The sequence below is a fragment of the Falco peregrinus genome, chromosome 7, assembly GCF_023634155.1.
Source record: "Falco peregrinus isolate bFalPer1 chromosome 7, bFalPer1.pri, whole genome shotgun sequence".
Taxonomy (NCBI): Eukaryota; Metazoa; Chordata; class Aves; order Falconiformes; family Falconidae; genus Falco; species Falco peregrinus.
Window position 1 is genome coordinate 53,424,800 of NC_073727.1, and position 27,676 is coordinate 53,452,475.

Here is a 27,676-nt window from a genome sequence, read left to right on the forward strand (position 1 = left end):
GTGACATGGACTTTCCCCACTATGTTTATTTTTGAGCATTTACCCTAGAGTGGGTTTATTCCTCTCTCTGTGTTTGATTTTTCTGTCTTCTGCCAGAAAAATTAGTATGAGTAGGTGTTTGCATTTCACTTGCCACCTGACTATCAGTTTGGTTTTCTTTGAGATGTATTATGGTAACCAATTATTCAGGTTTCTTGACTCTTCTCCCAAGGCTGTTGTACCTTACTTATTGAGACATTAATCCTTGTACAGAAAAGAGTCAGGCATGAATAACTGTATGTAGGACTAGAAAACTGAGAAAGGTCTGCATTAAATAAAACTTTGTAGCAGATTCTGTAGATTTCATGTGTAATACATCAGAAAAAAAAAAATCATTCATGGTGGATGCCCAGAAAGAAAATGAATGGTGAAAACTTACTAATTCATAAGTGATTCTCAGAGATGAATTCTGCACCATTACTTAGCTTGCTCTTAAATACAATTCTACTTTAATTTAAAATAATTAAGTGCATTAGCCAAAGAAAAGGCATGAGCTGCAAGCACGTGCTAACTGTGCTTCCAGATGATTTTCAGTATTGTAAAGCAGAATAAAGTTAGGGGTATTATGTAAAGTTTCTTTAGTGTCTTACCCCCTCTTCCCTGCCCCCGAGATGTAGAAGGCCTTTTTCTTTTTTTTTTTTTTTTCTTTAAAAACTAGCAATCAAACTTAAATTGGCTGTTGTCAGGTGATCATGGGTATGTGAACAGTGTTAATCTTAGCAAATGTGAAGTTCACGCAGAACCATTTTACAGTAACTTAATTGATCTCCTATGTCCTATGTGTATGGATTCTATTTGCCTTTTATCCTTTATGAATAGATGAGGATATGCATATTGTAAGCTACTAATGGAAATTATTTTTTTTTTTATTTAAACTGACTTGGCAGTGAGAATTCTCGCCTTGCAGCTGAGGTTTACAAAGATATGCCTGAGACCAGCTTCACTCGCACAATATCCAATCCCGAGGTGGTTATGAAACGGCGGCGGCAGCAAAAACTGGAGAAGAGAATGCAGGAATTTCGCAGTTCTGATGGCAGGCCAGACTCGGGTACTTCAGTTTCTTCTGGCTGATTTGTAAACAGTAAACACTTTACTGAAGGAGTATTTTTAAGGCCAGCAGCTCCTGTAAATTTGACTTAACTTCTGCTGTCTCTAACACTTTTTGCACTTCATGGTTAATTTTATCTATGGTGTAACTAAATGAAGGATTTGTAGAGGTAAGATTCCACAGGAGTATATTCTGTGATGAGTGGAAGTCAAAGCTTTCAGTGATGGGCAGAGTGATGGGAGAGAATATGCTGATTGCTGTTGCCAGCAGTGCTAAACTGGGAAAGAAGGAAGGACCCAATTAGACTTAGTAAACTTGACGAACTGAGGAAGTCTTCTGAAATAAGTGTCATTCGTTTTACTACAAATAAGCTGGATGACCTGAATGTGAAAATGCAATCAGGAGCACAAATACGGGATGGCAAGGAGTCATTGTTCAGGTCTGCAGGAAGGGTCCTGGTAGATCTTGTGAATATCAATGATTAAGTATTTCACATTCTTGGGGAGGGTGTATGACAACAGTGGCTGTATAAACATCAGTGTTAAATAAGCGAATGAAGCAATATTAGTACTGTTAACAGCTCAAATGATGAATTCTGTCCATGGAAGAGTAGCGAAGAAGGGGTTAAAAAAAAACATCACCTGAGGGGAAATCCTAAGTGGGCTTTTAAAAGAGAGGGGAGATTCTCCAAGGTCATCACAAACTTGATGTCAGGATGGGAAAAGTTATTCATCCAGTCATTGTTACTGTTTCATTTTAACTTCAGGTAATAATAAGAACGGTGAAGTACTGGGAAAAAAGACTTGCTTAGGGTAATCAGGAAAGCATCACTGGAGGCTTTTACCGGTGGCAGAAACAAATTTATTTTGAGGATGTTATGTAACTTTTCTTATATTCTTATATTATTAAATGATTTCTGCAAGGAGTTTGTTCTTACATTCTGTTAGAAATGTAATAAATGACTGCGTGTCTGTCTTTTTATTCTCTGATAACGTTGTTAATTAAATTTTCTTTCCAAGGTGGGACACTGAGAATTTATGCAGACAGTTTAAAACCAAATATACCGTACAAGACAATCCTGCTGTCCACTACAGATACTGCAGACTTTGCAGTTATTGAAGCACTGGAAAAATATGGTCTGGAGAAGGAAAATCCCAAGGATTATTGTATTGCACGTGTAAGTGAAGTTATTAAGTCACGATCTTCTAATGCTTTGTATTTTTTTTTTCCCTTGCAGTAGCTTTAAAACTAATCGGAAAGGCATCGGTAGCTCCGCAACTAACATATATATTTATTTTTATGTGTACATATATATATATATACACACACACACATACACTTATTTATTTATTTATTTTTACTCTAACAGCCTTGGGAATTATGAAGTGATTTGTCAGGTTTGTTTTTCAGACCTAAATCTTCCAATCTTACTAAATTATTACTTGCTACATAGACAAACATTAATAATGAAAGTAACATACTTCTGTATTTGGCACTGTGTTTTTATACCACTAAGCGTGTTTATGGTTCACAGATAAATAAACTAAATAGTTAATCCTGCGGATACCTAAATTTGTGCCATTTGTGCACAAAATCATTCCCCTGAACTAAGAGCATCTTCTCAGAGGCAAAAGTGCCAAGGCAAATTCCCTTACAAAAGGTATGTGTTACATGCTGTTGCCTTATACTTTTCAGCGGCAGCTCACCCTCATTACACATGAGAAAAGGTAAAACATTTAAGTGAAACTTCGGCTTATTTTTAGAATTTAATTATTTTACGAGTACTAAATGAATTGTATAGAATTACTGTTTTAGAGTTATGGCTTTATCAAAAAGTCCCATAGACAGTACTGATAAAAGGTTACAAACCTCTGTCCCTGTTGTCTTCTGAAGCAGAATAGTGAGACTTGAAAGCATTTCATCCTTGTTTGAGTCTAGTCTGATGACATTTCTGGCTATTGCTTGTCTAATAAATTTGCATTTATTGCTCCTTAAAATGATGAAAAAAGGGAGAAATATTTGCATCTCATCATATTGTATTCTCTTCCCCAATCCCTTCTCCAGTGCTTAAGGTGCCACTGGGAAAGCATTAAGAAAGCGTATATTATTTGCTATTCTCTGCACTTTCTAGCTGCTCTAAGGGATATGGATATATCTTTGGTCTTAAAGTTGCTCTCTGATACGTGTTTTATGATATCTTTGAATCACCTTAGTGTCTACTTCTGCCGTGCTTACAGCCTCTAGTGGTATAATTAGCTGTGGATTAGAAACAAGGAAACAGTATGCTGGTAGTGCTTTTGTAGTTTTGTAACAGTGAACTAGTCTTAAGTTTTATTGTTTCAACAGTTTTGTCTTAATTCTAGACATATTTTTAATGAAGTTCTGGACAGGGTATCCTTGTCTTCATTAACCTGTGAGAGGGGTTTCAACTGTGAAAGTTTAGTTTTGCTTAACTTCAGTAAAATTTTACATAGTTTTTTATTATAGAGGGGAATAAATTTGTAAGTAATAGGGTTTTTTTTACGATGCAGCATACTAAAAATTGATTTTCAGTTTTGGCTGCAAAGTATTTTCTATGTGTAATTATGACAATTATCTTCATACTGTCGGTTCTGTAAATGGAATCCATGATTCTCAATCATTAATGTTACTAAACAGGCTGCTGACTTGACATGCTCGTTTTTCTGCTGGTTCAAGAGAATTGTGGAAGCTAGTTTTGCATTAGTCTGATTAGTTCAGAGTTAGATGGCATTATGATGTATTACAAAATATTTATGTTCTAGGGAATTTTTTGAAGCGATTGCACACTTAGCAGGGAAACTACTGCAAGTCACTGTTGTGGTGGTGGTCTCTTACTCTCCCTTGTTCTCTGATCTTGTGTGGGGCTATTTAATGTAGAAAATAGTCTGAGGAATGTTGCTTTGATCTTGGGAAGGATTAACAAAGTCTTTGCTGTGAAGCAAATTGATTTAAATTAGTTTACTGGAAAGCAAATCTGGAAAATATTTTGTCTTTTCTGGGCAGCACATCTTCTTAATATATATTTCTATACTGGTGTAACTTGTGTGTTTAGGTTAATGTTTGAAATATGTGAGTGGTCTACACTGGCTAATAGCAGATCTTTTTTAAACCTTTAAGTGTGTGAGACCTTACTGTTTTGTTCATCATAAGTCACTGTAGTTGTCTGAAATCTACTTGGCCTTTCTTAGTGCCTCTTCTGATGTAGTGCTTGGGTTTTAGATATGATAATCCTTTTTTAAAAAAAAGTTGAGTATTTTTAACCTAATTTCTAAAATCTCTTTTTGCTGAATATTTTATGAAGTTGCTTTCATTGCTTGAAACGTTAACATATCCTAGCTTTAGCTCCATGTGTCTTTCGTCATTGTTTTCTTTTTTGGAAACAAAAATGGTGCTAAATAGGTTGTCATGGTCATTGGTACTTCTTTACACTGAAGTTTCATAGCTGTCTTTTTCGTGTTCTCTGGAAGACAAATCTGGCTTGCACACATTTCTATTATTTTTGTTGGCTTTAAAACAGTGTACAGTGGAATGTATAACTTCAGTTTCTTATTGGTTGGGATGTTAAAAATGTTTTATTCTCTTTGGGTGGTAGGTGAAGCATCTTCAAAGACTTAAGCAGCTGAAATTTACTTAATAGTTAAGATGAGTTTTAAGTTACATGACAAGAGCTTTATAAGGCTGCATAAGTACCTGTAGTAAAGTTCACTCAGTTCTGAACTTTGAGTGGAAGGATGAACATTGTAAGAATTTTTCTTAATGGTTACCATTGACAACCTTTATTGTAAATGGCAGTTTCCTGTTAGTTGCTTGCTTCCATACCCTGGTTTGTGGTGTATCGGGCTGTACCTTTATGCCCTCTTCCAAAGTGCTTTTCTATGTAATCAAACAGATGTACATTTGTTCCAATGTTTTGTTTGTTTTGGTTTGCTTGGTTTGAGTTTCTCTGAATAATACAGGGTTCACTGCACGTCTCTCAAGATGTCAAATTAATTGGACATTCCAAGCTACCTGTGCATACTCACTTAGGGCATAAGGTTTGAAGCATGCGGGAAACCAGTTATCTCTCAAGTCGAATCTTGATTAGACTTTTGTTTTAGCGTGCTGTTATTTTTTTTCTACTCGAGGATAAGGTGTAAGTAATGTCAAGTAAATACACGTGGTTCATGGTGATTAGTTTTGGTTTTGTGGTTTTGGGTGAGTGGTTTTTTTGTTTGGATTTTTTTTAAGAAATGGACATTACAGACATGAGGCATTAAATATTTTCTTAGCAAGTTCCAGTGTTTTGGTTGTATTTTTTTTTTTTTTTTCGTTTTAGGGGCATGTGCGGAGCCTGTGTTCCCAACTTGTAAGGAAAATCAAGGATTCATTCATTTAAATAAGCAGATATACTAAAACATGCAGTAGATAGGAGGTTTTTATTTAAAAAGCATTAAAATAACAAAAGAGCTTATTGAAGACTTATTACAACATGGGGTTTTTTTTGTGAAACTTTTGCTAAGGATAGGTCTGATAACTTTCTGTGTAGCTGTTGCTTACCACAGAGGCCTCTAGGTATTATCTTCCCTTACTTGTTTATCCCAGCAAATGTCTTGGAAGTTCTAAGTTGCTATGGACTTCATTTAAATTTCTTAGCTTGGATTTTCTGCATGTTTCACTGCATTTTAAATGGATAAGTGTAGATTGAAATGGCTTTATGATAATTTGTATGTGCTCATGAATGCAATTATGAGGAAGCAGAGTATGTTGTTCTTAATTATCTGTTATGCATTGTTTCAGTTCATAGGTTGTCAGCTGACAAACTGCTTCCAAGACTTGTGATCTTAAGCTGGTTTTACCTAACTCGGTTTCTTACGCTGTCACAGAAATCAGGGAGATATCTGTGCCTGATCTCAGCAGTCTGTGTGGATTCAAATTCATGAAAGGATATTTAACAGCATCTCCTATTTTTCAAAATGAAAGCAAATCACTGCCCATAAGCCAAAACCCAATCGTAATATAAACTTGTTCCCTTGTTTTTCTGTTAACCTAGAGTGTAGGGATTTCAGCTTTGTGGGTGATGGTGAGGCAGCATTCGCCTAAAACACAGAAATGTTTTCTAAAATGGCTTTATCACAATTAGAAGTCTGCTGGCCTATGTAAGCTCAGATGTGGTGTTTTGTGTCTTTCTGCAGGGTAGGTCATACACAGTCTTTTAAGTGAGGTATGTCTGAGTTACTGCTCACATTTCCCAAGAGATGGGAGGAATGGTAAGGCTGCAGGGGTGAGGGGATTAGTGCTTTTGTGACCACTTTTCTCTCACTTCTCTAGTTTACCGTTGCTGCCATTAAGCCTAGTGCTAATTACAGATGCTCATCCAAGTTCCAGTGCAGAAGTAATATCAGAGTCAAGTAGTAGCACCTATGTATTTATATCTCATCTGTCCTCTAACTTCACTGCATTTTGGTTTTCTTCGGGTTGCTCCCTAGTCCGGTATTGGTCAGCCCCTGGTACACATGCTGTAGAATGTAGTTCTTGTGTTGTAATTGGTTACCTTCTCTTTCCAGGGCTTTAGAATTTAAAAATTGTTGCTTGTTGAATAAGGCTTGAAACTCAGTGTTACTTTAATTAGCTAATCAAAATTATCCTATAGATATAATTGATTTTAAAATCTGAGATGTGAAATAGAAGAGAGTGGTTTGCCAAGGTAAGATCTGAGTGTAGATGTGTTCCTGGTTCCCTTTGGTTTAGACATTTTAATGTTTTCCTTGTTTTATAATACCTTGTCTATTTGAAAATCTAATTCAAAGGTAATTTAATTAGTCCTAGGTTTAGCCAGGTTTTGCATAGAAGATGTCTTAGAGAACGGCCAGTGACTCAGTTACATACATTTGATCTTAAATGTACTTGTTTCCTTCTTGGAAGAAGATGAAAGGGTGTTTGGGGTGGATCTGTGAGAACTTGGTTAGCACCAAAATGGGTGTGGGGAGGAGGTGACAAACAGGAGTGGAAAAGCCTCTTGAGGGCTGCAGCAGGCACCGTGCAGTTGCCAATGGCCATGTTACTTCAGAAGGTGTTACCTGGGTCATGGTTCAGAGATGGGAATAATTTTGAGTAGTTGATTTAAAATAGAGCTGTGTATAAATTTAAATAACATTGAGGGAATAAAGAGTAGGTTGTGTGTTGTTTTGGTTTTTTTTACTTTGAAAGATCTATCTTTAACTTAGAAGGTACTTATGCACTATAATACTGCCTGTCATTGTGTTTTATGCTTGATGGTTGTGGGGAGCAGTAATGCAAATGTGCATTAAATCACAGGCTGTGTCTCTTTTAGAGTCAGAACTCATGAATCAAGGTTTTCTCCTTCCTCCGTCTTCTAAGAATGTAGTTGTAAAAGTTATGAGTCGTCTGCGGTTCTGTTCCCAAAGTATACTTAGTTTTGGTTCTTCCTTAAAGCTAGACAGCATGAAGCAGTTGTGTGAAATGCTCCAGTCATGCCTGTAGTGTCTCTGTAGAGCAGGTAAAGGTTGGATAAGACAATGATGTGGAAGGTATTATGACATTCTCTTTGCGAGCTTGTCTTCCCGTTTCTAAAGATACTTGCATGTTGCATTAGCAGAATGGCATTAGCAAAATGAAAGGCTGGTTCCAATGTGTGAGATAATAAGGAAGCGTCAGTTTCATTTTTTTGCTTATCACCTCCATGAAGAAGTCTTACTCTTTTTTTTGGTAGGTTTTTTGCCTTTTTCTTTTTTTTTCTTTTTTTGGTAGGTTTTTTGCCTTTTTCTTTTTTTTTCTTTTTTTGGCCTTTTTTTGCTTTTCTTTCTTTGCTTTTTGCTTTTCTTTCTTTGCTTTTTGCTTTTCTTTCTTTGCTTTTTGCTTTTCTTTCTTTGCTTTTTGCTTTTCTTTCTTTGCTTTTTGCTTTTCTTTCTTTGCTTTTTGCTTTTCTTTCTTTGCTTTTTGCTTTTCTTTCTTTGCTTTTTGCTTTTCTTTCTTTGCTTTTTGCTTTTCTTTCTTTGCTTTTTGCTTAGCTGTTGAGAAATTGGATTAATTTTGTTTACTGGAAGATTGTCTTGTCTACCTTAAGTGTAAGGTAGCTTTTTAAATATGTGTGGTGCGGCTGGGAAGTGCGATTTAACTGTAACAAGAGGCAAGAGAGAGAATAAGTCTTGGAAAGCAAAACCCATTGCAGTTTACTGAATTTTTTTGCTTAATCTGTTGTTATAAATTAACAAAGAAAATCAGAAGATGCATCCCTGAACCCTCTGATCTAATTGTCCACCAACAGCTCTGAAAACTGATAATGGTTCTTTTCTAGGTCATGTTGCCTCCTGGTGCTCAGCACTCTGATGATAAAGGTGCTAAAGAAACTATCCTTGATGATGATGAGTGTCCACTGCAGATATTTAGGGAGTGGCCTAGTGATAAAGGTATGTCAAAAAATCTTTAAGAGATTTTTGTGCCTTGGATGTTGTAAATTAATGATGCAGACACCCTGAAAAGTAAGAAATCTGAACATACATTTTAAAGTGTTTTGTTTTTCAGGCACTTCTAATTCTAGGTGCATTTAGAGTTAATTACTATTTCATTCAGCACTGTTTATAGTAATAGATCTTTAGGCAGTAGAAAGAGTTTGCATTTTATACTGAAGTTTCTATATTATTCACTGTGGGGAAGTATGCTATTAATGTTTTAAATAGTTTTAACTTAAAAATAACTACATAAAGTAGTGTCAGGAACTTAGTAAGCTGAAAGTAATCCTAAGGAACACTTAAAAGTAATAGATGTTGGATGTGTGCTTGTTCACTGATAGTGAGACTCAAAGGATGTATGATACTCTGTTTTAGGAATACTAGTCTTTCAATTGAAGAGGCGGCCTCCTGATTATGTCCCAAAGAAATCCAAGAAAATCATTGATGGAAAGCCATTAAAGGGGAAGGAAAGAGTTGACGGGTCTGGTTACGGCTCTTGCCTTCCTCCAGAGAAACTACCATACCTGGTAGAATTAAGCCCAGGTAAGAATGCTGGTTATGTAATAGTCAAAATTGTTATACATAGTCATTTAGATTTTCCAGAAATTTCATTGGAAGTGTAAGAAAGTCTGGCAGTGTAAGTGAATATCACATCAGTCATTCTTCTGATGTCAGGTTCTGAATTAGAGCTATCTAGAAGTAGGGCTGCATGTTGCTGTAATACTGAATTTTTAGTTGCAAATGTTTGGACTAAAAAAAGATGGGGAATGATTGACTGTGACTTTGTCTGTATTGCCACGGTTTAAAGTATGAAGTTTTAAGTGTTTCAAGAACCAAAAAAATCATGAAATCATTCAGTCTTCAACTTCCTTTGGATTTGGGGGTTTAAAACTTGGTAATAAGTAAAATAGTTTAACGTGTCTTTTTGTGGTGTGGGGGAGGCAACCAGAAAAGCACTACTTAAATCTGGTTTGATTTACATTCAGAAGGATACTGTAACATACCTAGTAAGATATATTTAACAGTGCCATATATGAGAAATACATTTTTAAAAGAACAAGAACATGAAATTTTAAAATCAAGCTTACTTTCTAAACATTTTTCAGCCTATATGGAACCTTCAAATCACTAGTAGTGCTGGGGTTTATTTTGGCATCGTTGCAACTCTCTGGGCTGCATTGCAGTTTACAATTAATTTTATGATCTAGGAACAGCCAGGGGAGCTTGGATGTTTATAGCGCAACTGATAAAACACATATAACTTCTACTTTTAACTTCTGTTGTCTTCATGTTTACAGATTTGGGTATGAGCTTTCACTTTTGGTGATTCAGTTATTTGCAGCTCTTTTTTCTTATTAAGTGTAACTTGAGTACGCTCAGGGATCCAAACAAGTCATTTACAGTTTAAAGTCTGGTTGTTTAAGTTTCAGGAAGCAAGGTTGGAAATCAGTGCTGAAAACTTTAATCAGAACTGCAAGAAAAGGTTAACTTCATAGTCAAGTAGTGCTGGTTTTTGTTTTTGTTTTGTTTTTGGTTTTGTTTTCATTTGCCTTTTTTTTAAAAAAAAAATGAGCATTACAGAGACTATATTAAGTATTAAATGTATTTTATATGGTGTTCTACATGCTGAGGTTTGATTTGCATGATTTTGGCTTCTTTTAATAGTACTTTCAATTTCTTGTGCTTTGAACTTTTACTTCTGATGCAGCCTAGTTCCTTGAGTATTAAAAGGTTGCGCTTGGGCAGTGGAGCAAGACATCCATTAGCTGAGAGAGGAAAACCAATCTGAAATGCCACAGGTGGCAATGCTGTTGCACTGTGCCTGTGGGACTGACCTATTGTTCATGTTTTTCTTCTAACAGCTTGTTGTCGCTTTTCTAAACAATAAGGATTGTTTCATTCAGTAACTGTGTAGTATTGATGTCTTTATATTCTATGCAGTTTCTAAAGTTGAAAGAGTTTAATGCGCTTTGTCCTTATAAATTGAATAAGTGTTTTCTGGCTACAGTTTCACCCTTTCCTGTCTTGTCTTTTCCTGCCCTCTTCCGCATGTTCTGCATGGTATCTGTCCTGCTGGTGCTGCCTTCACCTGGGTCCTCTGCATGTGTTTCTAACCCCAGGGAGAAGGAATCACTTTGCCTACTACAACTATCACGCTTATGAAGGTAACGCTATATTTAATACTGTTCTCTCATTAGTCACTAAAAACATCACTGACTGTAAATCTTTTGTTTCTTTTTGACAAATGAAAGGCTATCTTGCTTATTTTTTTTTCTAAGGGACTGCTTCTGTCAAGTAGTTACCTATCTTGTCAGCTGCCATTTAATTATTCAGTCTGTGAACAAACATCAATTAGGTCATGAATGTGCTACCATCCAAAGAGTTCAACTTTCCAGTTAAGGTTAAGAACTAAATTTCACAGGGTGGTTTACAAGCAGTGTTGTGGTAGAAAGAAAAATGTTCTTTGATCCGTTAGCTTGTAAAATTCATAGTTCAAAAGTGAAATGGGTAAATGGCATGGAACTTAACTGTACTTTGTAGTGTTTGACCGCATTGATGCAGTGGATGAAATCCGTGATTATTTTTATGTGAAATTGTATTTGGACTACTGGTGAAGTGACCTCACTTTTCTGCTCTGTGGTGTTCCATAGCATCCTTTAGTATTTCTTCTGCCTGGTTTGTGGTGTTGTCTAACATGAATGGTGTAAGTCAAAGAGATTTAGCCAGGTTAGACAGTAGAGACTTTTTCAGTTTGTATCTGCAACATTTGAAATTGATACCCTACAAATCTTTATGGATCTTTAGTTCTTCTTAGAATTTAGTATAATGTGCAGGTATGGCCTGGTTTGGTCAAATAGACAAGAATACAAAGCCACTTTCTTCTTCACTGTGAAACGTCTACCAAAGTACCTTTTTCTTTCCCTAGTTTTTTTAGCATCTATTTCCTCATTTGTTTTCTAGACTGCTATAAAAGTACTGTGTGTCTGTCATTGTTGCTCACCCCTTTGTGGCTATGGAGTACAATACTGGGATTTAAAGAACTCTGTTCAAACTTACACCTCCCAAAGCTCAACTCTTTGAATTCAGATTTCCATTTCATTAACAGCATTATTCCAGAGAGAGAAAAGTTCTGCAGAGTGTGCTGAACTAGTATGCATAGATAAGCTGTGTAGGAACATCTGACCACTGAGCAGAAAGCTTAAAATTTGATTGCAATTCACTGGGGAAAAAAAAAAAAAAAATTGCAATTACTTAAACATTTATCTCAGAGTGTGAAAAGAGGTCTTAGTACTCCAGAGTCCATTCTGTCTCTTTGGAACAATGGATTTCAGGATACTTGGATTTATTGTAGAAGTAACTCCTGTGAAAGTGTCCTTCTTTCAAAACATTGGCTGTTTATATTCTTGTGGAAGAACCTGGCAGAATTCAGTTTCATGCCCTGTGCAGTCGCACAATTTTAGTAAGTTTGCTGCTGGACGTATATCCCATTTTTTCTGCTTCTCAACAGCTGCTGGTGTTGCTGATTGTATTGACTGCTTTACATACTGAAGATTAGATTCAGCACAGTATGGTAGAGGATACACTTCAGTAACTTGTGGCTGTAAGTGTGGCAGTCAGAAATTGTCTCTTGTCTTCCGAGTCATGTAAATGAACCAATAAACTGAGATAAGTCTGATAGAAATAGACTGAAGTGAGACATGAAAGCACTTTCATACTGTCTGTTATCTGTGAATAACAGATATAATCTGCTGATGAGTTCTAATGTCAGTTGTTTGATCGTAATATTTAAAGGCTAGGAAAAATGACAAAAAGACATTTTTTAGGATGTAAGCACCTGCGATTTACCCTACAAGCCTGAAGTAAAAATTATAAAAAATTATGAAAGTAAAAAAAAAAAAGAAAAAAAAAAGGCAAAACCTGAAGTCTTTTCTCTCTCTGCCTCATCACAAAAAAGCAACCCTGAGCTGTAGAACTGACAGCAGTGGGAGATGCGGACAATATGCAGGTATAACTCCAACAGAAGAATTACAGGAGGTTGAACCTTGTAAGCCTTGGCCAGGGCAGTTTCCCAATCCAACCTTTTTTCCAAGAAGAGAACTGCAGTTCTCTATGTGGTAACACATTTACGTGTTAGTTTGAGGGAGCTTTGTTGTCTGTCACATTCCTCGCTGCATCTTCCTTTACCAAAAATGTTTACTTCTGCTGGAAGTGCACACCCTGACTGAAATACAATAGCAGAATTATCTCCTGAATTTGACATGATATTTTAAATCTGCCCAACCAATCTCTTAAACTTCTTACTGTCAAAACTCTTAGCACTCATAAACTTGTACAGGAGGAAATCTGCTGCTTTTCAAATGTGGATTTAACTAATTTTTAATTGAATAGGTGCAGTCTCTTGTGTGCACATTTTTGTTCAACTTTGGGCTTACTTGTTTTCTATGATCTGATCTTCATCATTTGGTTTAGTCTGGTTTTAAGTCAGTACTCTTTCCCAGCATTGTTTCAAGCACTGGATTAGCAAAATCAATTGAAATTATAATCTGCAAAATGGTGTAGCTTCACATTTTAGTGGTGAAGTAATGCATTTAAAATATATAGCCATGAAGGGCTTTCTTTTCAGTCCATCAAAAATGTATATTTGTGTACATCATTGAGTTGATGAGCTTACAGTGATTGTTTACTTCTGTTCCATACACAGGTTTTTTTGCTATTTCAAGTGTGATTGACCTGTAACTGCATAAACCAAGTCGTGAAATCTTTGTATTGCATCCTTAGTGTGGAAATTGATAGAAAGCCACAGTTTTCACAGGTTTTACATAAACAATTTTACTAATGACTACAGGTGAATAGTAATATACTGTGCATCTTCTTTATACTGTCTGTTTTATAGAGGTTTTTACTGTACATTTATGTGCTGTAGGGTTTTTGAATAACCCTTTTCTTCCTAAATCATTGTTTCCTGCCTGGCCTTTGATGATAAGGTCTGGTTTTTGGCTGAGGGTTACCTCTTGAAATACCAGTTTTCAAACTGCAGTAGGCAGTATACACAGATGTGTATGTATCTTTGTACATGTATGTCTGTCATGGGGGAAAATAACTTGTGAAACTTTATTTCTAATGCAAACCATACCAAGTTTGTTTGAATTCTCATATGTTGTCACTGGGAAAAGCTAAGTTTAGTGTATGCAGTACTGGCTAATGTCCTAGGTCTTGCTTCTTCAGCTTGTGTCTGGGAGGTATGTTGCAACTCAGTTTTCTAGGCTTAAAAAACCCAAAAACCCTAGAGGTTTTCTGCCGCCTGTTTAGTTCTGCTAGTCAGTTGTGGGTGCCATAAATAGAGTACAGGCCATCGTTCTTCCATGGCACGTGTTTACTTATGCACACTTATAAACCGAACAAGTTTGTATAGAATTCATCCATTTTCCTTAGGCCTCTTCCTGCTTCTTCTGATTACTGCCCACCTTTCTGAGAACTTTGAGCTTTCAAGTTTCTGAATTAAAAGAAAGTTATTGTTGTGTCAGAGAAGAAAACCCATATATATTCACGTGTGCCTCTCCCTGCCCCCCCCCCCCCCCAAAAAAAAAAAACCACCAAAACATCAAATTCTGAACTTTTAGTCATATGACTTAGAACGTACGTGCTGCCTTTCTGAGCCATCAGTAGTCTTTGAAAGTTTGGTGCTTTGAGGCTAAGAACAGTCTTCTTGGACTGTCATGGTTTGGGGAGCAGGGACTTTGCCATAAGTATGTCAGAATCTGTATCCCGCTGCAGGGAGCCGAGGAATGCATTCCAAACAACATTTAGAGCTTTCAGCTGAAAAACAGGAAATACAGGACTTCACGCTGTAGTATAATGCAACCTTCCTTCCCTCTTGCATCCCTCCCCTAGAACAAAAAGGCCTTTCATCCTGTTTAGAATTTGTAGCAATTCTCTTCAAGATTAGAATACCTTTTACAGTAGAAATTGGCTTTTGCTGATGGATGATTACTTGTGCTCCAAATAACTTTCGGTAACTCCTTGAATCTTTCTCATTTTCCTGGGAGGAAAAAAAAGTGTTTGTATCTAGTGCTGTGGTTTTAAAAGTTTATTCTTGTTACATTGGACACTCCAGAGAAACAAGACAGTCTTAATTTGTCTCAGAAGAAACATCGTGATGCTAAAATATATTTCTTATGTGAAAGCACATTTTACATGACATGAATCTGTATTGATATATACAGTAGTGCAAGGCAAACGTTTATTAGCAGGATCTTGGTACCGATCACTTATGCACAAGTGCTAAACTCAGCAATGAGATCCAGAAGTTATCTTAAATAAACACTTGAAACCCATAGTATTTTATCATGTGTTTTACAGAATAATTCAGAAATATGTAGGAATATTTTAAAGTTGTGGTGGTGGTTTTAAGAGGTCAAAATTGAAAAAGTGTGGGGTGGGAAATACTTAGTATAGCAGTGAAATCACTAGACCATAAAGCCGCCTCTTTAAGCTGTATGTAAAGGGCTTAGGAGAAGGTGCCATAAGAAATTATTAACAAAACCCCTAGATAACTATCCCTGACTTTTATGCCACTGACTTCTGAAATTCCAGTATTTTTGCATGTGGAATAAGGGTCTCTGCATCCAAACAGAACCTTGTATCTTTTGGGTGCCGGTTTTAGCAAACTGCATGTGTATAGGAGGAGGAAATGTTTGACTTTTGGATTCATAAATAAATAAATGAAGAAGCTACTCTGGTTTTAGATGTGTAAGTTGTGGGGAGACATAATAACAGCTCACAGAATTGGGGGTAAGCAACCAAATGTATTCAGTAGTGTATTACATGTCTGCATTTGGTGACATTGAAGATATAGCCATATAATTTATAATTGGCATTGTTAAGTATTAAAAACTGCACACAATTTAAATTGCTGAAGATACTGTATTAGTATTACCTTTTCAAGTGTACAGTGATATTTGATGTATGTCTCTAGACTCAAATATTGTGATTTAATGAAAGGTTTATCCCTGTACCTGACAAATACTTAGGGGACTGAGTGCTCTTATCTTTAATACTTCTTTTGTGATGGATGACATACAACTGGTACAATCGTGATTCTAAGTATGTTCAATAAGTGGATATTACTATAGGATCAGCACTTAACTCTGGTATTTATAGTAGTAGTCTATGGACTGTCTCTGCCTGATGTCTTTTATGTCCCAATAACATCACAACACCCCAAGGAGTTAAATGGCTCACATTCTGTTTTTAATAAACAGATCCTGGTAGTAATGCTGGAGATTCTGTTTATATTGACTTTAATTTAAAATTTGAAGATGACTAGTATCCTACTGAAGACAGTATCACTGTGTCTGCCATGGCTTTAGTAATATTCTCAAATGCTTTTTGGGGATGACTTGAAATCACTGTTCATGTCCACAGATAATCTTTGCCTTGCAGCCTCCCTTTTTTGCATCTTCCCTTTGGAGAAGAAATTGAGAAGTCAGAAGTGGCACTACTAGTTTAGTATCTGATAGTATTTAAGGTTGTAGTCTTTTCTGGGAAGTGGGGAAGATTTATATGTATACCAAAACCCATCTGTGTTAGCCTGTGAAGGCAACAGCTAAATCTGGTGCTGCATCCAGTGTGTCTTGCGAGATTTTATTCTATTTGGACAATATGTTCTTCTGGGGGGAGGAGAAAGTTGAACTTTATCTTTGACTTCATTTTCTGCAAGATGAACGTATAGGTCAGTGGCACTGTGAAGATAAGCCAGAAGTGCTGTGTATCAAGACTAAATCGGTTATTGGCAAATATTTTGTAAGATGCTCTTTCAGTAGCTATTTAATACCGATTTCACTGTCTGATGAACAGGAAACAGGTTTGGCATGTTGGCCACCTCACAGAACATATTGCTGATAATCTGTACTTTTACTAAGATAAATAAATACTGTAATAATAGAGATCTGTAGATACCTTGTTTTCTAAATCTTTTTAACCCGTATTGGTATACATATATAAAATCTTCGAGATTAACAAAAATTGTCTTACTTAAACTACTGAGGAAATAGAGAAACTTTCGCAAAGTATGTACAGAATAGGAGTTCTGGATTACTTAGTTCTTTGTACTCGTAGAATACAACCACTTTGAGTGGGCTCTGTCTACTTTCAATGTTTTCACACTACAACGAACAACTTAAGTTCCCAATAAATCTTGAAAGAATGTCACTCATTTTTTTTTGTGAACGTTGCTACTCTGAAGTAAATTGCAATAATGTAGAAATACTGTGTCAGTATTTGAAATTTTACTTGCAAATTAATATTTGTCACTTGCTGTACAGATGGTTCTGACTCCAGAGATAAGCCAAAGCTTTATCGTCTACAGTTAAGTGTCACTGAAGTTGGAACCGAAAAATTTGATGACAATTCCATTCAGGTATGGGGGGGGAAAGCAGACTCAGATGACAGAACTGATCTGATCTCTGGTCAGTTATGTATAATTGTAAAAACTATTAAAATATTATGTGAATACCCTTCAAAGCTAGAAGGGTAAATAATGCTGCAATTTCATGTTAACGGTCGTAACTCTGATTTATTTTATTTCCTCTCTCTTGCTTTAAGAGGAGAGAAAGGGTTTCATTATTTTTCATGGGGTATTCTTTTTCATCACTAGATCAGATGGTATGTACCAGTATTATCATAATTGCTTAATGGCTTTCAAGTCCTAGTCTCAACCCCTTTGAGTGAGGTAGGATTTCTTAAATGTGTAATGCAGTTAGTTGACTTGTAAATACATTTTTACATCAAAATGGCAAGTGGAAGAAAGCAGTTCTGAACGGCATATGAATTAAGTGAAAACCTCCTCATTAAGGGATTTCTGCTGCACGTTTTAGTTTAATGTATGTTTTATTATCTCTGTTGCAAGGAAGATTGAAGTGAAATTAACTGGTTTTAGTACCACTCATCTATGTTAAATTCCTAAGCAAGCAAAGTTACTAGTCTGTAAATAGGGTAAGCTGCAGCTCAACCTTTTTGTTTTAATTTCTACTGCTGTATAATTTAGCTTATTCTATGTTAATGAATTCTTTTTCCAGTTATTTGGTCCAGGAATTCAGCCTCATCACTGTGACCTCACTAATATGGATGGAGTTGTTACTGTAACCCCAAGAAGCATTGAAGCCGAAACCTACGTGGAAGGTCAGCGTATTTCAGAAACCACTATGCTGCAAAGCGGAATGAAGGTTCAGTTTGGGTCATCTCATGTATTTAAGTTTGTGGATCCCACTCAGGATCATATTATTCCTAAAAGACCTATTGATGCAAGTCTTATGGTCAAAGGTCCAAGACACAAAACTGGGTGAGTAAAATTTATTTTTTTCCCACTGAGGTGAAGGGGGGGAGCCTTGGCGGGGGGGGAAGAAAAAAAAAAAAAAGAGAATGAGAGCATTATAAATGGCCTGTGACTAAAGTATGACTTTAAGTGACTTCTGTGCAGCTGCTTTTAAGTTTTAAATATGTAACCATTTTAATACTTGAGCTCCACCTTGTGATTTTTTTTAGGATTAGCAAGTGTCTTTTCCATTATGAAGTATTCAGATGAGTTTTCCTGATGCTCCTTTCTGTATTAAAAACAGTGGAATACCTTTTTTAAAATGTATTTTGAAGTTCATCCAACCTCCAGGAAAAGTAAAGAATTTGCTGAATGTTTTCAGAGAGCCTGTTTTTTTGTATTTTCTCAGATAGTAAGTTTTGAAATTTAACTAGAAGGATTTGGAAATTAAGTAAGGTAATCACAAAATGAGACTGTCAAGGTAGAGAACTAAATGCCGTAATATGGCAACCACTCCTTACAGTGTGATTACTTATCTTTTAGTTTCTGTGTTGCAAGGACTAACAGTCCAGAAGTCCATCCTTTTGTTTCTTTGTATATTCATATTTTTCATAGGTGTATAATAAAAATACTAGTTATACATTTAGTGACTTCTAGGGGCTCAGGTATTTTGTTCAGTGACTGTAGAAGTATTCAGGAGAAACAACCTTAAAAGCAGACTGTATAGCATGGAAAAAAATAGCATCGTATCTTCCATCCTCTTGGTCCAAATGGGGCTACTATTGTAGTATACTGTGGTTTAGGGAAGAAATAAATTGGCTTGGGGATGAATGAGAGAAAGATACTTAGGAAAAGAGGCTCTTCTGGCTAATCTGCTGAATTAATTTTGATGTATACTGTAACCATTTTCTCTCTCCACTTTATTTTAATGTGAAAATACACTGTGTGCCTGTTGTAGGACCTGTCTCTAGGAAGACCTCCAGCCATTTATCTGTTGTGTAATGTATCTGCCTAAATCTTAAGCTCGTTCTACATGTAGCCTGCAGATCAATAAAAAAATGCTCTTGCAGGTTTACATAGGCAACTATACTGTACCACTGCAGAGCTTTACCTGGACAGCAGAATCTCTGGCAAAGGGCTACTGCAGCTTGAACAATCAAATATTTTTTAAATCTTTAGAGTAAGCAGATAATAAAATCCATTACTGTGATTTATGAGTGATTTCCATTGTCAAGATTGTTGCACATACAGTACTGAAAAGCTGAGCAAAAAATCGTAAGTCTACTACAGTGAATACAATACCTTGAACACATTTTAATGTGGTTTTATATTTATATTATTTATGTTCATGTGATTTATATTTTCTACTTGACTGGGGAAAAAATGTAACTGAGAACCTGTTTTTCCAGAGGAATTTATGTGTACATATTTGAGTGCTTTTGTATGAAGAATTGATGCAGTGTTTTAAAAAGTGAATATTAACTGGACTGATGGTATACCTCTTGCATTTTAATTTATTAATTTTAGCTACTCTGTTCCTTGTTTGTTAAATGTTTTAACAATATAATATTGGAAATCGACTTGAAATGTTATGCTTGCTTTTAGAGCTGTTCAGGAAACCACATTTGATCTGGAGGGAGATGTTCACAGCGGAACAGCATTACCAACAAGCAAGGTATTATAGTATGACTAAATTAGCAATAAATAATAAAAGATCATGTGTAAGTTAGGTCAAAATTATAATATCAGTAGTATGTGGTAAAGTGCGGTGAGTTCATCATTCTCCCCATCCATTTCCTGGTGGTGGTGGGCTTGGGTATCAGGTGTGCTCTCCTGCTCTCCCTCACTCTGTTCTGTTCAAGTATGTATTAGCATTTGGCATGCATTTTGTGCCAAGAATTTTTCTAAGAAAAGGAAATTTTTCAAGCTCAGAATAGTTTCTTCCCAAACTAACCTATTGAAGGCAGGTTACATGCAGGTTAGAGATTCCTCTTAGAAACGATACGTCTTTATCTCATGTGTGTAGGTTATGACTATTATCTCCAGTAGGGTAAATACATGTTTTATATAAAACTTGAAAGGATGTTCAATCTCGGTTTAACTAGACTTAAAATTTAATGGATGTGACTTTAACTTCAGTAGAGCTCCTATGTACACACTGACTAAACAAACTGTCTCTGCAGTCATAATAATACACATTTTATAAGGTTGTAATCTCTTCTTGGTTTTTTTTTTTTTCTGCACTATCTTTCTGCTAATAATTTATGTTCCAGAGTTTCATTTTTCAAGAGCAAACATAGAGTAAAATGACACCATAGTTAATGCCTTTCTTGGTGCTATGATCACATGCCTCAGATGAAATGAGAGAATGAACTATTTCGGCAGTATGAGATGTGGGAGTCCTCCCAGAAATGCATTTCCTTTCGTATTTTATTACTGCTATTATAAAACTGAAATACTTGTAAGGAAATGTAGTGATATTGGTACAGTGGAGGTATTAATAATGGTCTGATAGATTTTAAAATATATTTGTTAGTCTTTCAATTCTTTTTTTCTTGCCACAGACTTCTGATTCAGTTTTTGTCCTTTCTCTCTAACTTTGAGACTGTGCTTTTTTTTTTTAATCTTGGATGCCTGCTTTACCTCTGATATGAATTTATTTAGTGACATCTTGGGAGAAAAAAAAAATTGTAAACTATTAAAATGCCTCAAAATTTCTCAGAATTGGAGTTTCTTACATTATTATATAGCGTACCTCATGTTCTCCTCAGACTCATTAGAAAAATACTTTCGGTGGACCTAAGAAAGCTTGGGAAAATTTAATGGTTTTGTTTGATTGTTTTTTGTTGTTGTTGAATTGTACTGTTTTGAGAATGTGCATGACAGTTAAATTACTGGTGAATTACTTAATTTTTAACAGTTACTCATTGAGTTTGCTTTTCTTTTTGGAAAAGGGGTAACTAACTTCGATTAAAGTTCTTTGAGACCTGATGAAAAGAGATTCATGGATTGGCACATCAGTACTGAAAAAACTAGTTATCAAACTCGTGCTTTGAGATGCACTTTTTGCTAGGTTTTCTTGTCAAAGCAAATTATTTACTTCTAGAAATTTCTTAGGCAATAGGAAAACACTTGAAATCCTACCAATATTTTGTTTTCAAATGTTTATACTGAAAAGTAATTGCTACATATTTTGCAGCTTAAAGCAGCATGTTTTATCTCTTCAGGGTTTGATGTAATTTGAAATCATAAATTAAAAGCTTCCTATTAAGGAGCTTGTGACACTGAAAGAAAACAGATGAAACTGCACGTAAAAAAAAAATAATGAGTAGTTTGAATTGCAACGTCTTAGAAAATTCTGTGCTGTCTAGCAGATCAGACTTTCCTTAAGAACAGATAAATTACGGCATGGATCAGTAATGTAGGGGAGCATAGCCAGTTTCAAATCTGTTAGCATGTTTAACTTTGTCTCTTAGCTAAAGTTTTCTTTAACAATTCATTCTTATTGTGTAAGAATAACTCAGTTATTCTTAAGAGTATATGTTAAGAGTAACTGCGCAACTCCTACAGAAGAACATTTGAAATTTTCATTATATGTTCTTGCAAGGCATTAACAAGTAGCTGGCCATTGTCATCTGCTGAATTGCAAGTGTGCTCTTTGATGCGTCTTTGTGGTGAAAACACCTGCTGAGCTGCTGGATTCTGTGCTGTACTCTTTTCTGTTTTTCCATCTCTTTTCAAGCCTCAGATTGCCGCTTCATTTTAATAGTGCCAGGCACAAATACTGACTAATCCAATGTTTGCATGCTAAGCACCTGTCCTGCTGTTTTGAATTAGAGCACCAGCAGGCTTGATGGTGACAGGACATCATCAGCATCCAGCACAGCTGAACGAGGAATGGTGAAGCCGATGATTAGAATAGAACAGCAGCAAGATTACCGCAGACAGGAAAGCAGGTAGGAAATGTGTTTTCCATTAGTTCTCATAATGGAAAAAACTGGATATGTTTTCCTGATAAATCAAGCAGTGTGTTAGAATATTTTAAACTACCTGACTTTCCCTATGGAAAAGGATATTTCTATTGAGATCTCACTCCAAATAAAACCCAGGATTAAGAATCAAAGCAAACCCCCTCAGAATATTAAAAAAATAATAAATTATTACTTTGCTTCAATATTCTGTTACTTGTAGTTCTCTCTTTTGTAAAGCCAAGCTGCTTGTTATGTCACAGTATTGTTGATTTGTGGTTAGGCATGTCATATGAAATGCCTTTAATAACAAAAGTACAATTATTTGAAATTTTCATTTGTCAGTGGCAAGGCAATGTGATTTGCTCTAGAGAGGGACATAACCAGTTCATTCGTATTTCTACAGTAATGTTGTCGGCAAGTCTTGTGAGCAAGAATTTTAGCTACCTCTGAATGTTTGTCTTGTAAAGTTATGTACTTCATAAATATGTGTAACATCTAGTCTTGATGTTTTGCTTTTATGATACAGTGGCTGTTATTAGGTAGATAAATGCTATCCCATTTTGCTCGTAGCCTCATCAGGTTTAATTCAGGCCCTGGGAAAACAGTAGAACATGTCCTTGTAGAAGCTATCACAAGGCACACAAAGGTTGTTAAGAAAAGACAGCATTAATTTACTAAGAATAAATCATACTTGACCAACCTGACTGGCTTCCATGATGAAATCACTTGCATAATTAATGAGGGGAGAGCTCTGAGCATAGTATCATCTACCTTATTCTCGCAAGGCACTGTCACAATTTCCCAGAACATCCTTGATGATAAGATATGGTCTAGATCAGTGGACCACAAGATGGGTGGAAAACTGGCTGAACTGGCAGGTTGAAAGCGTGATGATTAATGGCTCAAAGCTTAACTTGGCAGCTGGTTGTGCATTGAGTTTCTGAAGGTCAATACGGGATCTGATGCTACTCAGTAACTGTATAGACCATCTGGGTGATGGGATTGAATGCATTGTCGCCAAGTTTGTGGGTAATGCCAAACCTGGAGGACAGCAAATAAGCCACAAAGAAGAGCTACTGTTAAAACAGACCTATGCAACAAGAATTTCATGAAGTTTAACAAAAGTAAATGTGAAGGCCTGAACATGAGACAGAAAATGCCAAGAGCAGTGTAGGCTGAAGTCTGTTTACGTTTCAACAGAGCTACAAAGAACCTGGGGTCCTGGTATACAGCAAGCTAAACTTGAGTCAGCAGTGTATTGTTGCAGCAGTGAAGGCAAACTATGTCCTGGGCTGCATCAGCAAGAACACAGCCAACAGATCAAGGGATGTGATCATCCCACTTTACTTGGCATTCGTTAGGCCACACTTGGAATACTGTGTCCAGTTTTGGTGCCCCCAATTCAAGAGAGAGATTGGAAAAACTGGCAACAGTCCTGTGATGTGAAGGGACATCTCCACCAAGATGTGTGAAGAAAGGTTGAAGGGATTGTGGGGTTTTTTTCAGTTTAGAGAGGAGGTGGTCTCAAGGTGGATCTAATCACAATCTTCTACTACCTAAAAGGGTAGTTATAGAGAAGATGGAGGCATTGTCATCACAAGGATGCTGGTTGATGGGTGGCAATGAGCACAAGTTGCTTCGGGGGAAAATTGCCCAGCTGTAGGGAGCAGAGGGGAAGAATAGTCACTGTGAGACCAAATTAACGTTGTGGTACCTTGTCCAGAGAACTGGTAGAATCTCCCTCACTGGAAATTGCCAAGGTTCTGCTTGACAAGGCTCTGTATAACCCTGGATAAAGTTCTCCTTTCAACAGAAGGTTGGAGCACATGATCTCTAGAGGTCCCTTTCAACTTAGGCTTCTGTGCAATTGTTTCTTCTCTGGAATCCAATGTCTTGGTCAGCTTTGACAAAAAGAACATGTTTATGAAAAGAATGACTGGGTACCTAGAGTTGGAATTACATAGCTTTGATAAGAGAGTGCGCAGGACAGATCTTATCAATGTGTGTAAATACCCAGTTGGAGGAACTTACTTGTTGTGAAAGTGAGTGAACACTGAATCAGGTTGCCCAGAGAGGATGTGGAGTCTCCATCCTTGAAGATTCTCAAAACCTGACTGGACAAGGTCATGAACAACCTTCTCTAACTGACCCTGTTTTGAGCAGGGAAGTTGGACCAGATGAGCTCCAGAGGGCCTTTCACATTTTGGCAATTCTGTGATTCTGCGAAAACAATTTTTTTCAAATCTTAAGAAAAAATACAAGATTGTATTGCTGTCTACATAAATCAGCTTTTAAATCTAGATGAACTGCTATGATAAATGGATGAAAGATAAGGTACATGTAATGCAGGGTTTCAAGTTGTAAAGCTTCTAGTACCTTCAGGTAGATTTATTATTCACTAGACAGAAAACAGAGTTCAGAGATGTGAGCGGTAGAAAAAAGAATAAAAAGGGGCAGAAAACTGTGCTTCCACCTGAACTGAATTCCTGATGTTTTAGTGTTTTGTAGCAGGGGTGTCTTAAATGCTTTCAGTGAAGTTATAGTAGAATACAACTTGATTCTACTCTGCATTCTTTTGTTAGAGTGCCTGGGCATCCTGAATGTCTCTTTCAGAACTGGAAACTTTCTGAAGATTTAACTCCTCCTTGTTGAATTGCTAGTGTTTTAACTGTAACTTTCCTCTTACAAAAGATAACAAAACCTCTTTGTGAACCTTTTATAGCCTGTCAGAAATTTTTCAGGCTTTTACTGTTAATATTTCTTGAGTTCTAGCTGTACATTTGTATGTGTATGAAGATCATTAAATTTCTGTATTTCTGCCTTTCAGCAGGAGTACTTGTTGTAAAGAGGATTATCTTGTGCTATAGTTGTATGTTTCAAAACTACAGAGCTATCTGTGAGCTGCAGCTTACCTTTACTTTGTTTTTTAAACTTTTAAAATTCCTTCTGAAGAGAATAAGCGTGCTAGTCTGTTACTATACACAGGGTTTTTTTTCACCTTGGTAGCTGTGTGCAGAAAATGTTTTTAGAGAGGCATTCAAATTGCACTTAGATTTGTGATAGCTACAACTGAAGAGATCTTTTTGTATCACCAGTGTTGACATTGATATTTCATTTGTGTATATACCTTATATGTGTGTAGTACACATTGTGTAATTACATTGAGAGTTTATCTAAATACTGCATCTCTATCACATAGTCTTTGTCGGCTATATTAGCAGAGTCAGGCTGTCAAACTGGGAAATGCTAGGCAATGAGTTGCTTAAGTAAACTGAATTTTCTTCCCCTTTGTGGATATATTTTGTAAATCTTTAGTTAGCCTTTCTCTGTGATTCTCTGGTCTCATTTTGTGAACTTTAAGGACAGTAATCATGGAGTGAAGTAACTGCAATGTTTGCTTCAAAACCCAAAAAATCTTCAGTTTCAGGTTCTTGTTACTGTACAACTAGTCCACCTATATACTGAGTGTCCTTGTCTTTTCTTTTTGTGTGTGTTCATCACTGCAGTTCAAAGGTGAATAATAAGGCAAATAAGTCTTTCATCCAGTCACTCACTGAATGGGTTGAAGAGCAAAGATTAGAATGTGGCCGTCTTATTTCTTCATCTCTAGTCTCTAGAAAAAATAATGGAGTCATGCTCTCAGAGTTCAAACTTGTAGGGTACGGTTGTTCTGATTGAAATGTGATTCTGTGAAACTAAAGATGATGACTATTTAGTTAAGAATTATGGTTATACGTCCTCATTAGGTAACTGACTTCAATTAGCATGAGAAAGCATATAATAAAAAATAAAAAAAGATTGTTTTTTGTCTTGGATACCCTTCAGGAGTTCTTAAAAATGTGTTAGGTTGGAAATGAGAATAATAATATGGAAGTGATGTTAATGGAATGCAGACACTCACCTGATTGCTAATTTTTAACATGCCTTATAAAATTCATATGTAGCTAGGATGCTGGCTAAAACAACCACACAAGGACAGAGGATGTTTTATTTTATGTAGTTTGTTACAGGCAATTAATCTAGGAGAATACAGAAGTATCTGGAGAATGTGTTACTGTTTGTAATGCAATTTTAAAGCATAATATTACCTGACACTATTTAATATTTTATGTCCTTGCTAGACATACCCTAACTAGACTTTTAGACTGGTTTAGCTCAGAGAATTTAATCACCACAGAGAGGATTTTTCTATAAAAGCAATAGCACTAAGACAATATATACTTAAAATATATCTAGTAACAAAGCAGGTTGGGTAGCTGCTATCATATCAGAAGCACAGATACATATTTCAAACTACATTTCCAATTTGCAGAGCTTAATTAGACAGTTTTTCTTTCGTGTGTTCTTAGGGAAAGCAGAAAATGGTACATTAGGTGGAGGACGCTCATATTAAGGTAGCTAAAATAATTGACTTTAGTGCATTTTTTCCTAGAGAACTAATTTACAGGTAAAACTAAATCAACATTTTTAGAAGTCTTTCCTCTTCCTACTTCATATTAATTTCTCTTTTAAAACTGATTTCCAAAATTCTCTAAGCAGTCTTGCACTAATTCATATCAGTTCTTATCTCTCACGCTGCTTTCTTTGCTATTGGAGGGAAGACTAAAAATCCTGTCCTTTTGTGCTGAAAGGGATCGCTATCTTTTTGTTCTAAAGAAAAGGAAATAAATCATCAGCTGGAATCTGTCATTGGTTTACCAGCCAGTTGAAGTATTTCTTTGTCTTATTACCATTCCTATAATAACAGATTAATAATTTCTCTGGAGTTGTCACTGTAGTTCTATTTTGGTAACGCTATGTGGGTATTATTCTTCTACGGAAGTAATTAAGTTCTCAGTGAAGACGATGCACTTTTGACAGTGTGGAGGTAGTGAGAAATCAGTTCATCTTACATTTGTGGTGATAAAATCAGAGGAAACGCTGCAGTTTACACACCAGCTGAGTGCTGCTAATAAAGAGAGCATGCTGTCATATTAGAAATATAACTGAACTGGCAGAAATTTGTGTACATATTGTTCTGTTGTGCCTGCTGTACCTTAACTTTCAGCTCCCCGGAACTTTGTCTTGCTGAGCATGTTTTATAAGAAAGCATTATCTTGATGGCATACCTGAGTTCCCTGTTGGTTTAAGTTTTTGCAAGTTTAAAAAACAAAAAAAGCTGCCACCAAAACCCAAAGGTATGATTGAATATGCTAAAATATAATTTTGGGGGTTTTGACATTAGCCTTCGAAGTTATCTTGTGGACTTTTACTATAGGAGATAGCTGAATAAAGGCCTTCAGCATCCTGTCTCTGCTTAGTGGCGTAACTAATAATTCTCAGGAGAATGAGGCTTATATAATCATATTACATTCCTTTCTTTATCAGAGTTGCTGGGGAGAGTAGAAAGCTACCTATTATGTTACATGTGGTTAAAAATGGCTATTGCCTGCAGATGTTAAGCTTTTACATATTTCCTAAAAATAGGTGCCTAATACAGAGAACAGCTCAGTTAATGCTTTTGCTTAAGGGAGGAATAAAATACTTGCTTAACCTTTTGTAGACAACAGAAAAGTCAATTTTCTGTTAGTTTTTCTCCTCTGTGGATTCTCTGATAGGTACTGATAAGAAAGAGTGCTGCAATCAGTTTTAAGTGAGGAGATGGTTCTGGGGCTCATGGGATGGCTGCTGTTTCTTAACGTAGCATAGCAACAGCCAGATGAGAGTAGGGTCTAAATTTTACCTCCTTTTCCTCCTTACCAGAAGAAAGGACAAATAACTTGACCAAGTTCTCATCAGTTTTGAGGGCATTAAAGATAGTATGTTGTAACTGAGCTGGTCTTTTAAGTGAAGCTTC

The 27,676-nt window shown here is 36.2% G+C and overlaps 1 protein-coding gene across 27 annotated transcripts in view; it reads left to right on the forward strand.

Annotated features, from left to right (window-relative positions):
* AFDN (afadin, adherens junction formation factor) overlaps positions 1-27,676 on the forward strand; it is a 131,497-nt gene that overhangs the window by 39,803 nt on the left and 64,018 nt on the right. For 18 of the 27 annotated variants that reach the window (XR_008748050.1, XM_055809994.1, XM_055809971.1 and 15 more), the window contains exons 5-13: positions 927-1,087; positions 2,107-2,264; positions 8,403-8,514; positions 8,932-9,099; positions 10,677-10,721; positions 16,881-16,975; positions 17,634-17,896; positions 19,475-19,544; positions 21,707-21,825. Coding sequence is in view for 26 of the 27 variants with exons in the window: in XM_055809994.1 (XP_055665969.1) it covers positions 927-1,087; positions 2,107-2,264; positions 8,403-8,514; positions 8,932-9,099; positions 10,677-10,721; positions 16,881-16,975; positions 17,634-17,896; positions 19,475-19,544; positions 21,707-21,825 (1,191 nt within the window). In the remaining variant the exon portion in view is untranslated. The remainder of the gene's footprint in view (positions 1-926; positions 1,088-2,106; positions 2,265-8,402; positions 8,515-8,931; positions 9,100-10,676; positions 10,722-16,880; positions 16,976-17,633; positions 17,897-19,474; positions 19,545-21,706; positions 21,826-27,676) is intronic. The other 9 variants (XM_055809977.1, XM_055809979.1, XM_055809993.1 and 6 more) reach the window with 1 other exon arrangement.